The sequence below is a fragment of the Nesoenas mayeri genome (assembly GCF_963082525.1).
Source record: "Nesoenas mayeri genome assembly, chromosome: 2".
NCBI classification, from domain to species: Eukaryota; Metazoa; Chordata; class Aves; order Columbiformes; family Columbidae; genus Nesoenas; species Nesoenas mayeri.
This window is the reverse complement of record NC_137543.1, coordinates 42,969,255-42,982,442: the sequence shown is the minus strand read 5'-3', so window position 1 is coordinate 42,982,442 and position 13,188 is coordinate 42,969,255. Positions and strand designations below refer to the sequence as shown.

The window sequence follows — 13,188 nt, the reverse complement described above, 5'->3', positions numbered from 1 at the left end:
CAATATCTATATTTTTAGTGTTTTCAAGATACCAAAAGCATATTTCTTCAGAGATCTGGGTTCCTTACTGGCAAGTAAACACTGTACTGCTCAAAGATGACAAAGGATGTATTTAGCATTGTTCTGGTTTAACCCCAGCTTGCAACTAAGCACCACGCAGCCACTCACTCACTCCTCCCCCTGCCTGGTGAAATGCAGAGGAGAATTGGGGTGGGGGGGGAGCAAAACTCGTGGGTTGAAATAAAGACAGTTCAATAGGACAGCAAACAAAGAGAAAATAACAACAAAAGTAACAATAGAATACAAAAAAAAACCCCAAAGCATAACTGATGCACAGCACGATTTTTCACTACCTGCTGTTTGGTGCCCATCCCTGAGCAGTGATCCCCTGGTGAGATTTTTCCCTAGTTTATATATAGACCATGACATCATATGGTATGGAATATCCCTCAGGCCAGTTTGGATCAGCTGTCCTGGCTGTGCCCCCTTCCAAGCCCCTTTTGCATCTCCAACCTCCTGCTGAAAAGTCCTTGACTTGGTATAAACATTGCTTGGCAACAACCAAAAATCCTCGTATTATCAACATTCTTCTCATACTAAATCCAAAACAAGCACTATACCAGCTAGCAGGGAGAAAATTAACTCTGTCCCATCCGAAACAGGACACAACACTACCACTGTTCTACCACATGGGCATATACTGAAGGTACAAACTACCATGCAGTAGCTAAGCACTCAAAAAGCCCATAAGAATTTGTAAATCAATGAGCTTTGAAAGCCAATGGAAGTTCTCAGGATAGCAAAACAACTTTTGACATTCCAGAAACCAGATGTAAAATAAGCAGAGAACAAAGCAAGTCATGAGACACTCAAGCAAATATTTTTTTGTGCCACTGAGAAACCATTTTTGTGCTGGATTAAATTTCAATATATTTCTGCAAGACAGAGCATGTGCTCTACAGAGAAGCTTCACTACTGATAGTGGTCTGATAGAAGTGGCTGGAAAACACCAAGGCTGGAAGATAGCAAACCTGCAATTCAGTTTTCAAAGCAGTCAGGATTCCTATGCTATTTTCAACATTATTTAAAATGTTAGAAATCTTTTAACTAACTATCAAACTGCTTAACAACAAAAGTAATTACAGAAATTGTATTTTTCAGTTAATCTTGGCTAGTACATATTACATACAATGGAATGATTAAGTAGGAGAGTTACACAGGCCTTGCCGTTCTGTTACCTTTCCTAATTGTGATGGCTTGAATTTCAGGTACATTGTGACCAAAACATATTATTTTTCATATTTTGGTAATGCACGGGTCACAAACATTTCTTTCTCACTTCTAAATATTTTTGTTAGTTTTCATATAAGTTCCAACAAAATTCCTGATACCAGTGCAACACTCAAGTCAAATTTAAGAACTCATCTTCCCAGCTGTGTCTTCCAGACGGCTAGCATAGCATTGGTCTTGCAGAAAAGGACATTTACCTGACAAGTATATAGGCACATACCAAATAAAAGTTGTTTTCTATCATTTCTATCAATTGAGTGAGGATAACAAGTCAATTTGAATTACTGACACAGTTTGAGTTTTTACAAACTCAAAAAACAAACAGCTAGACAATGACTTTGAAGTATTAAGACAGATTCACATAAGGTATTTGCCCTGGACATACACCACAGCACATCTTCATTCCTAGCGAAAAAGGCTAACAGCAGATTAAAGCCTTAAGAGACAATATACATTTTAACGTCACACTGAATATTAAATTACTCTGCAGAACTCAGAACAAACTACTAATGCTTCTATAGACTGAAGTAGATAATATTTCTTTGAAATACATTACAATCTGTTTTATCCAGTTTGTATAAGAATATACACAGCTGTGCTCAGTTGTTCAAATTTAAGTGTAGATGTTGGATTTCTAAAAAGTTGCATGACATAGCTACATCTTTTTCCTGTTGAGTCAAGTTTTTAACACTTTCACAGTACATTAATACATATAAAATGAAAATAATAGAGTTTTTCTTTTTTCTCCTAATTTCACCATATTTCATTAAGAGAATCTTTTGTTCAGTTAAGAAGGGCAGATCTTAATTTCATTATATCTCAATCTTAAATCAAAAAATGTAATATTATCTTGATGTATTTCTTCCATTCGCTGACATACAAAACACAGACACTGATACAACATCATTTAATGATGGATATGTTCAAATAACAAAATTCGGAGGTAATGGGACTGAAGTCAATAATTCAAATGAAGCAGATATTCGGATTTCCCTTGCACTGTGTAAGTGAATTGTGCACATGTTAGACTCTGCATAACCTCTCTCCTTCCTTTTTTAAACATTTATAACACTACTTTGATACTGGAAAGTTAAAGGTATTCATGTTCTGCAGTACTCTTCTAGTTTTTAAACCCATTCTGTCCATTTTATTGGTCTTTTTTCCCAATTCATATACTTGGTATAATACCTAGAAAAAAAATGCTCAATTTAGATATTGTACAAACGAGATCTATCTGCTGAGTTTCTTCAACACTACTAGAACATAAATGACAAATTCTAGCATTTCAAAAGAGAATATTGTTTCTAAGCAGTAGCCACATAGAAAAATGCTAGTATTTCCATTCCACAACATCATAATCTAGTCTGCTGACAGGCATTACGAACGAATAAGTAGGTAAGATATGAGAAGTCAGAAAGACTAATTCTAGGCATTTATGGCAAGGGAAAATAGATTTTTCTTTTTAAAGTGGAAAAGCACTGCAGAAATTAACAATGAAAAACAACGATGATAGGGTGTTCTTTATAATGATGTTGCCCACATGTGTTTCATTATACAGCTCAAACTGAAGATCTCAAAATACATAACTGTGGCAGCTAAGTCAATGTAAGTCCAAGTGGCCAGTTGGTCATACATATTCCCACACACTTTTTCATACCACCATTAGCACCGATAAGAGCGTACAGCTAGCCAATAAAAGAAAGTTATCGGCCTAAAAGCTAGCCACTGCATGCTCACACAGTGCTATTACCAGAGCAAGGGATGGGAAAGGAGAAACTAAAAGCATCAAAACTGGAATGTCAAGCAATATGCTACTATGGAAGCACTCCTTCAATGTTATGTTACAAGGCTGAAAAAATAACTTCACTGCTATCTGAAAATAACATTGTATAAGATATTTTACAATCTTTCAGGTTAACTACAGACACAGGAATATCACTACCATTAAGATGGAAGTAACTTGAAACTCGAACATAGAAACCAAGCCAGATAAATGCTATTACAAATACACAGAAATTCTACTTACTGCATAATCCATCATGATTATACCATATTAATTACTTTAAAATACTAAGAAAACACAGCAACTTAATTCTTACAGTACCTCCGATTTACTTGGATCTCAAGTTGTTGTATTTTTTCCAAAAGCCCTTTTTCAGTAGCTTCCCTCTGTAATTCAAACTCTTTATAAGCAGTTTGTACTGCATCCTCTTTCTCACAATTGAGCTTCTGAATGAGCAACTGCCTGTCTTGTTCTTGGTTAGATACTAACAGTTCTTTTTCTTCCTTAAGCTTATGGATAATAGCTTCATATTTTTCTTGCTGCTCACAGAGAGACAATTTTTCTGCTTTTTCCTTTTCTAGGGCATTCGCTTCCAATTCTAATTTACTTTGTAGTTCTGTTATTTGCTCTGAAAGTCTTTTTTCTGTCTCAGAAGTTTTTTGATGAAGAAGTGTTACTTTATTTAGTTCAGTTCTAAGCAAATTTGTTTCTTCTTCATATCTGTCTACTAGCTCAGAGATGCACTGATCCTTCTCAATGTTCATCAGAAGTCGTAGCTCTGATAAGCCCATTTGATATTCATCACTGTTATTTTGAATTTTATTGTTTAATTTATCTATCTCTTTTTTCAAGCTTTCGGTTTCTTTATCAATCTGAGATTTTAAGGTCTCTTGTAGCTGGTTTCTGTTTTCTTCCAAAAGAAGCTTCATTTCATCAGTTTCTGCCTCTTTCAGGGCAAGTTCAACTTCTAATTTGCACCTCAAATCAGACAGATCTGAAACCTTGAGTTGTAACTCTTCTACTTGTTGTTGTTTTTCTTGCACAACTACTGTATGAGATTCCTGCATTTGTTCAAGTCTATGCTGGTTCTCTTTTTTTAATTTATCTAAACAGTCCTTGTGCTCAGCCAGCACCTTCTCAAATTCTTGTAAATGCCTGGCTTGGAGGTTGTTTTCCAGTTCTTTCAAATGGCTTTGCTCTAAACTCTCAAGTTCTGCTCTCAGAAGTTGTAGTTTTTCATTGTTTTCAACATGAAGTTTTTTCAAGTCTTCAAGTACTATCTCACGTGACTGTCTCAGTTCCTTAATTTCAGAATTTTGTGTCTCCATTTGGCATTCCAATTCAAGTAACTTCTGGTCTTTTTCATTCTGAAGGCAAACTACAGCTTCTTTCTCATTTTTCACCATGGCAAATTCATCATTCTTATTCTGAAGAACTTCCTCAAGGCCTAATAAGTCACTTTTTAACTTTTTAATCTTCTTTTGATTTTCTTCACCATCCTCCAATAATTTATTAATTTTAGTTTCATATTCACTTTTCAAAGACTGTAATTCTTTTTGATGTTTATCTTTTAGTGTTTTTTCAAGTGTAAGTTTTACCTTCTCAATAGTATTTACTATTTCTAACGAAGTGCATTTTAAAGAATTAGAAAAGTCACACTGTTCTCTTTGTACAAGTGTTCTAAAGTGGCAAAGATCTTCCTTTATACCTCTTAAATGTACCTTTGAGTCTTGGGCAATAACCCTACATTTCTCCATGCAAACACTGAGAGATGCATTTTCTACTGAGACGTTCTTTACACAAGTATTTGTATCTTGCATACGTCTACTGTCTATTGCATTGATAACTGAAGAATAAAGAGATTCCACCATCATTTCTGGACTTTGTGGATCACTTATTACATTAGGAGATGCTGGATTTTCTTCTATTACGAATTCATTTACCGCTGACATAAAGTCAGATTCTGGACTTTCTGCTAGTGAGTCCAAGTCTAACGATCCTTGCTTAAGAGCTTGCTCCAAGTTTGGATGGGCAATAGTTTCAAAATCAAATGTATGAGCATCAATGCTGTCTGGAGACAATTCTTCTAACGGAGCTGGGGGACATACAGGAGGACACAGGGGACCCTGAAGACTGAGTGATGGAGGAGTTCTTGAAGAGGTAGCAATTGTGGTTACTGTTGTACTTTCCATCCTTGGTGTGGTAGCAGATTGTGGTGATGCTTGACTATTGGAGGCCTACAGGTTATAAAATATGAAACAAACACTTAAAAAAGTGATAGGCAAAAGTGCTAACATTTTAAATTAATTAAAAATTACCAGGCAAAGTAAGAACTTAAAAACCCAACCTTATTATCCATAACAGTCCAAAATACATATGACTAAAATTTGCATAAAAAATTGCAGAAATTCAGAGATATTTTCAAGTATGTTTCAGAAAAGCACCAAATGTTTGTTTATTCAAAAGTCCTACATAGATCACATAATTGTATTTGAAAGAGCTTAAATTCAAGTTTGTATGATACAAAAAACTGGAGTAACCAGTCAGAAACAGGCTGTGTTTCCTAACAGCTTAGTGATTTCAGTTTTCCTAATAATTTTGTTACAAAAATATTTTTATTTTATTGCTGCAAATTCTGCTATTAAAAATGAGTGTACTCCAGTCACTATCAACATACCCAACTAAGAAGGTTTACAAAAAACTTTATGACAACAAAACCATTGTCTAGTAACAGACCAAAAACATGCACGAGAATTGTTCTACTTGGGAGAGTGTAGAAGTAGTACAGTATAATGAAGGCCATATTCTAATTAAAAGTAACATTCTTACTTTTCAAAATGCATGACATCGCAGTCTGAATGGATTTCTTTTTGTGTCTATGCTGCTCTCATTTTCTTCCATTTTGCCTCTAGACCCTGGTTACCACCAAATCTAATTCTGTAGCACCAGATCCTTCAATATTTAGCTGAAAAGCTAATGGTTAGAATAATCATCCATAATCGTTCATGAGTAACAGCATGAACAGCAGCTTGAAAACCAATATAAAGATTAAATAAAGCTTCTCCGCCTTCACAGAACTGCTCCCAAGTATTCCTGACCAATTCCAGTGCTTTTGATTCTTAAAGGCTAAAAACTTACCTTCAAATCCATTTTCCAATTAATTGTGATAACATAATTAAATCTCATTATCATCAGTTCTTGTTCACTAGTATACGAATTACTACACTATTACTACTGTCATGGAATATATACCTGAAGTGAATTCAGGCCAAGCTACATGCGCTTATTTCTATGCATCAGAAATTCAGTAAAGCACCATATGAAGTGCTCTAAAAAAATAATCAACCTCAGTAAGGACTCAGAGACTGTGGAAACTGACCTGCAACTTTCAAGCTTTTTTTATGTGACTAAACCTTAGTTTAATTTACATTATGATGTATCTACAAAATTACACTTCAGTTACAGATTTTCTTACCTTTGCTATTTATTTAATACATTTAACATAATAAATTTACTGTTTGCAAGCTTTGACAGAGTAAGTGAAGGTGTATTGAAGTCCTCTTCTTTTACTATCTTCACATCTGTCACTAGGAACAAATGGTCAACCTGCAGTATCTTAACTATTAAATACAACACAGAATATAAATGCCCTAATGTGAACAATAATTTCATCTGAAGATTCTTAAAACAAAAATATAAACCTTCAGCTTCAACAAGTGCAGAACACACCACAGCAGAAGCCAAAAAGCAATGTACAGCCTCAGTATCCACCAAGGATGCATTCCTGAATAACTCTCAAGTATGACAGTGAAACACACACATTTAAAATCCTTAAGAGTATCTGTGACATGTAGGATGAAAAGGCATGAACAGGATCATCAGGATCACAAACTAGAAGAGATGCTGAGTTTTTTGCATCGATCAGTGTTCTGAAAGATCTCAGATGCATTGTCTGTGACATCGTAGCTCAAACATTACCATGCTTTTCCATCCTTCATCCTTGAAGGACTTGTCTGATCTTATTCATCTGAGGAATGTGATCATCTTGAAAAAAAACTGTGCCTAAAGACTCATGGGAATATTTATAGTAAAAGATTCCTGTAAGATGATCAGTCTCAAAGTGCTGGAGATCTTTCAGAATGGCACTCTTCTCCAAAAAGCCAACACTGTCTCCAGTGATCCTGCTTGTGCCTCTTTTCCAAACCATCCACACTGTCTCTGTGCATTTAAATTGTGTGCCTGGTGTTCTTCAGTACATTAGTTTCTACTGAAGGACTTCCACTGAACTCAGCAACTTGACTGGCACCAGTTAGTGGAGCTGTGCAATAAATGGTAAGCGAGAGAACTCCAAAAAAACTAGACAGAAGTGACAGATATTGGCCTACTGATGTATAAATAGTCGATTTTTTTTAATCTTTTACAAATGGCTGCAACCCAAAAAAGGATCCTGTTCTTCTATGTACCATGTAAATGCTCTCCTAACGGAGAGGCAGTGTGACTAACTGAACTCTGACCTGAGATATAGGGAGAATCTTTCTCTAGCTCTGACGTTTTATTTAGCAGAGCTTCATTTACACCACATGCCCATCAGCCTTTGCATCTATATGAAAGTCAAGTAATGATTTTGAAATCCAATGATGAAAACCTACAGTAAAAAAATGTATGTTCATTATATACAAAATATTGTCCTTATCAAAAATGGACACAGGACATGAGACAAAAAATCTTAAAGGGAAATAATCTTTGTTTAAAGGTACTCTTGGTTCAGGTTTAAGCATTTCGCCTGGGTTTAATTTCAGCTTGCTATTTGTCTAATAAAATATAGAAAAATAAATGTTGAAGGATACTGTATATGCTGATACATGCCTGGACTCAAACCATATGCTTTAAGTGACAACAGTTAGCATTGACAACAGAACTTTAGCAATAATAAAGTCAGCATCACAGATGTCAGTAAGCACAGGCAAAAAAACCAAAACAAAATAAAAAACCAAAGAACCAAAACCAAAACAACAAAAAAAACCCCAACAACAAACATTTCAAGGACTTCACACATCAGAAGGCCCTACAGGAAGCCACATGCAAAGCATAGTATCTACTTTTGACACACCAGTAGAATCATTCTAGAAGCTAAAAACTAAGGATATAAAGTATAGAAGAAAAAAACCCAAACAAAACAATCAAAACCACACCACCTGTCACTATGTGGAGCAATACTCTACTGAGCTTGGTTTCCTTATGACCTGGGGCTGTAACAAATTCCATGCCTCTGCAGTGGCTGCTGTGAGTTGGGTCTGTAGTTAGAGCACCAGATTACTGGCTAACGAAGAGTTAAACTTCACATTTTGAGCAGCTGAAACTATATGGAATAATTTGTTTACTGTTGCCTGTTTCCCTGAGAAGCTGGTGTGTGCCATCTAGTCTATTTACAATCTAAAGGCAGCAATGTGTGCATATGCCCTACACCGTAGTTCCTGTGACCACAAAGGAAAAGGAGTGTAGAGCAAACAAGAAAAAAATAGAAAGCAGAGACAGATGCAGAGTTAATTTTTAAGTTCTCAGGTGTTGCTGGATTACATGTTCTAGTTTTGTTACTATGATAAATATAGGCAGAGAATGGGGCAATTCTTGAAAGGATTATAAATAATGTTTGAATTTCAAACTCAGCTAGAACAAATGGTAAATTAATAATCCCATTTGAAAAGCAAGCTTCTCTTACAGGAGAAATTTAATACCAAAGGATTGCATATGTTAATTACCTACTAACTGTGGAAAAGACACCTTAATCATCTTACCTGACTCCTATGGGCAGCTTAACTTTCTCCTGGACGTTTTTAACCAAATCACTGATCTACTTAAACTTAGTATTATAGAAATGCAAGGACACAGCAATATCTTTGGTGTGAGACCACTAAATTACACAGAATAAGCAGAAAACTTTAAACATGAAAACAGATTTCAAAGTAGTGACAAGTTAAGCAAAAATAAACAATGGTCTTTAACTACTTTGATGCAATACTAAAAAAAAAAAGAAAACATATCAGAGAAGCATGTCATCATTAATGTTCTATGAACTTGAAAGCTAAAATACTAAGAGTTACAGCTTAAAAACAAATGCTACTAAAAACAAATGCTGTGACTGGTGCAGTAGGATGAACTCCTGGTCCAGACAGAGCTAAACTGCGGCATACCAACAAGCTAGGGAAACTACCCCAGTCCAACTTCACCAGGCTCCTGCTGCGACTTGTGTGGAAAGGGAGGTTGGGGTTGAACGTGTCTCTTTGGGAGAAGACAAGAGCAACTGTGGCAGCTGCACATACCATGACCTCAGGTGGTGTCAAGGTGCTGACAGTCACATCCTCCCCCACCCCTGGGTAGGGTGACTTCACCGTCCCCTGGCTGGGGGGACAGGAGGGAGGGGTGGACTCTCAGTCATTTGACAGGGTCCTCAACAAAGGAGGTGCCCAGAGAAGCTGAAAAGCTTCCAGACCATGTTGTAATGACCGCAGCCAGATCTGCACAGTCTTATAAAATGGGGCCTCTGCCAAGGAGACCCTTGGAGTGGTCTTAGAGCAGCAGGACTGTGAACTGGAGCCCTCCCCTTACATTTGGACGTCGTCTAAGGAGACTTCCCGGGACTGAGAGCGCCTCACCTCCTCATTTGGGAAGTGTTTTTCCTTTCTGGATATAACCTTGAGTGAGCCCATGCTCACCCCTGGTAAGGGATTCTTCTCTACTGGGTACCCTTGTGGAAAAGAGGCCTCTAGGTTTGCTTTCTGTGAGTGAACGCATGCACATTGTGGATCCTCATTATTCTTATGTGGTTGTGCAGCAGTGATTTCCTCAACTGGTATCCGAACCTGTGTTCTATGTTGTTGGAGTGCTAAATAATTTGGATAAACCCCATTTTCAGTTGGTTTATTTGCTATACTTTTCTGGCTAGCGTAAAGTCTGTTTGGAGCTTGTTGTCCACCTAAACTGACTTCTGGTGTATCCCCATGACAACAACATTCTACTATATAGGCAATGCTTAATGCCTGCAAAGTCATCATGAACTCTGCCCCAAACTGGGACAGTATCTTACAGTTCATCAACAGAATGTGTAGGTGCATGAAGCTGTAGGCATCTTCAGGACTAATATTTAATGTTTATTCATACTTTTAATTATATACTGTAAGTTCCCAGCAATACTAAGGATAAGAAAATGTTTTCATATTATTTCAGTAATTCTATGCAAAAAAAACCCCAAGCATGGGCAAAAGTAGTATAATCTAACAAGCACTTCTAGACCATCTGCAGAACAAAGCAACATAAAGACCAAGTAATAACAAGAGCACTCTTGTTGAAAAGGAAAAATCTCTCCGACAGATCTATTTGCTTCAATTCCAAAAAAGAGTTCAAATGAATCACCGAAATTACACACAGAGACGGGCATTTTCAAGATGACATCATAAATGGCCCAGCTCTGACTGTGCAATGCAATTTACTCTAAGGAAAGAGACAATTATCCAAATTTGTCTAAGCACTTGACATTTTGGAGTCAGCCAAGAATCCACACTGGTCAAAGCCCAATGAAAGAGAAGGGTGGGAAGAACAGATTTTCCTGATTTCGCAAACGCCTTTTTTGTGCAGACAGATACTGATAAAAATTTCTCAGATAACCAAGTCTGAACCAAAAAGTCTCAACCAAACAATTAAGGCATCCTTCCTGTTTATTTTTCTACTATTATGCATATTTTGAGTTAAAACTTACTCTTCTGATTTATTTTATATTCTTTTTTGACATTGCAAGCCTTAGTGAAAAATTAGTTCATTAAAACACCTGTCATTATCCTGGTTTCCTATGAGATAAATTTAAGGATGCTCCAAGTTAGGGGTGGACTTCTGTATTTCAGAGCATGATCTATTAAAAGAGCATGTTCAGAAAACTGCCAAATTTCACAACATTGACACCACTTCTAGCCATTCCGTTGGCTAATATAGTGGTCAGGCCCTAACACTCATTTGTAAAAAAACAATCTTCATAACGAGAGAAAAGAGCTAAGAAATTACATGAAAAAGGTGTGGCATTTATATTACAGAATAAATAAAAGCCAAGATCTCATATTTTACATAAATGAAAGACTTCCAGTAAATCTCTTCTTCAAGTCACAGAGGAATAAAAAGAGGACTTCACGTCACCTGGATTAAGCAGGAATTTGATAATTCACAATTAAGCATGTCCATAACCTTGGCAGTTATAGAAGATACTTCTAGTCGGCAAAGTGCATACAAATACACTATAGATGATAATATGGAGTCCCACAAAAATTATACCTTTTTTCTAAAGCAAAAACTGCTCAAGAAATCCAATTTGAATCAGTCAACTTCACATAAAATTTTAAGTATTGTTGAATTCACTCAGAGTTTCACTGGGACAGGCTACAGTCAGAAGCTAAAAGGACCCCAATTGGCGTATTACAAAAGTTAGAGGCTGAATGCACAGAAGCAATCAAAAGTCATCAGCAGAAACAGTTTCTAGGAGAAAGAATCTGCTTGACAGGCAGAGCAAAACTAGGAATGGATCTTTTTGCCATCTGTTCCTTCTATACTCAAACGAAAAAACTGCACGTTGTTTTCTCCTTCCCCAAAAAGCTGGACTGCAACAAAGGAGAAGGTGACAGATCAATATTCAGGCTAATGGGTACAACTAACCAAGGCCCTAAATTATTCTTAACTGCCTATGCCAAAAGGAGTTGAGAAGCAATGCAAGCATCTAGAAAAGTAACAACAACTTCATTAAATACATACAAAATTAAAAGAAGCAAAATACACACATTCTGCACGCAGAAGCCTGAGAATATGGCACAAAACAGAAATATTAACAGAAGTATTCTACTTCTACAATTTATGTGGAATACAAGCATTTATTAAATGTTTGGAAGACATTCAATATCTTTTGACTCTTCTCTAGATACAACTCACTTTACTCATTGAGAGCTCAAAATTCTCAGAGTATTTACTAGAATGGGATCCGAAAGGAAACTAATATTATGCAGTTATGAGACCAACTAATCTTTACATCTGGAAAAACAGAGTTTCTTTTCTGAAGTGGTTGGTAAAACAATTATGAAAATATTCTACTGTTTTGAATAGAATATTCTGTTTTCTTAGTAAAGAAAAACAAAAATACCTTTTGTTCATTCAGCAGGTCTGTAATGGTTTGCGACATTTCATCCAAACTCTGTGCTGCCTTTACCAGGTTATGTAGAGCACGTACATGCTGGTGAAGAGGTTCAAAGTCACAAAGTATGGGGACCCTTAAAAACAGCACAGGATTATTTTTTTTTCATATTGTTAATTAGATACTCAAATATGTTACATCATTATGTGTATATCCCAACAAGACTAAGCTTCCCTCTGTATAAAGTTTGTACTTTCTGCATTTCATCCATTTACATGGAAAATCCTCAAAGACCACCTGATATTTCTGTTTTAAATTAAGAACTTGAGAGCTTTTAAGGAGTAGATAATGATAAACACAATGAAGGGGAAGTAATAAGTCAGTCTTTCCCCTTCTGAGGCAAATATTTACCAGTAGTACCTAGAGTTCCAATCACAGTAACATAAGAGAATTGACAGTGATTAGATCAGTAATTGAAGCACTTATGTTTGCAAATGACTCTAGTCTTCCCTCCAGTTGGATACTCTCCAATCCAGCTCTTCCTTTGAAGTAGCTATTAATTCTCTACTATTTTATTGTAATGATAGGTAACTTAAATTAAAATATTGATTAATGTGCCATGATCACTTTTGCAAGTATTGCAAGATAAGGTTTCACTTGCAAGTTTTCTACAGCTCTGAAAAGAAACATAGATTTTTTTTTTCTTGAGAGTCCATATATCCAGAATTTCTAATTTGTTCAGAAATAGCTTCACTGAAACCATGAAGCAGGAGTTCATTTACACTAACAGTACAATAAAATAAAATATTTTACATTTTGTATTCATTATATAGGGCAAGTGGTACCTAGTGTATTTTTGCAGAATTAAGATTTCAATAATTGCTAAAACATATATCAGAAGACTGAAGCACTGTAAGTAAATAAAGCATCATTTTAATTATACAGCTCAGGG

General features: G+C 36.0%; 1 protein-coding gene across 7 annotated transcripts in view; it reads right to left on the bottom strand.

Annotated features, from left to right (window-relative positions):
• RB1CC1 (RB1 inducible coiled-coil 1) overlaps nt 1–13,188 on the bottom strand; it is an 80,093-nt gene that overhangs the window by 13,627 nt on the left and 53,278 nt on the right. For all 7 annotated transcript variants that reach the window (XM_080338839.1, XM_080338837.1, XM_080338841.1 and 4 more), the window contains 2 exons: nt 12,246–12,372; nt 3,395–5,310 (listed from right to left, as the gene is read on the bottom strand). In XM_080338839.1, coding sequence (XP_080194965.1) covers nt 3,395–5,310; nt 12,246–12,372 — 2,043 coding nt within the window. The remainder of the gene's footprint in view (nt 1–3,394; nt 5,311–12,245; nt 12,373–13,188) is intronic.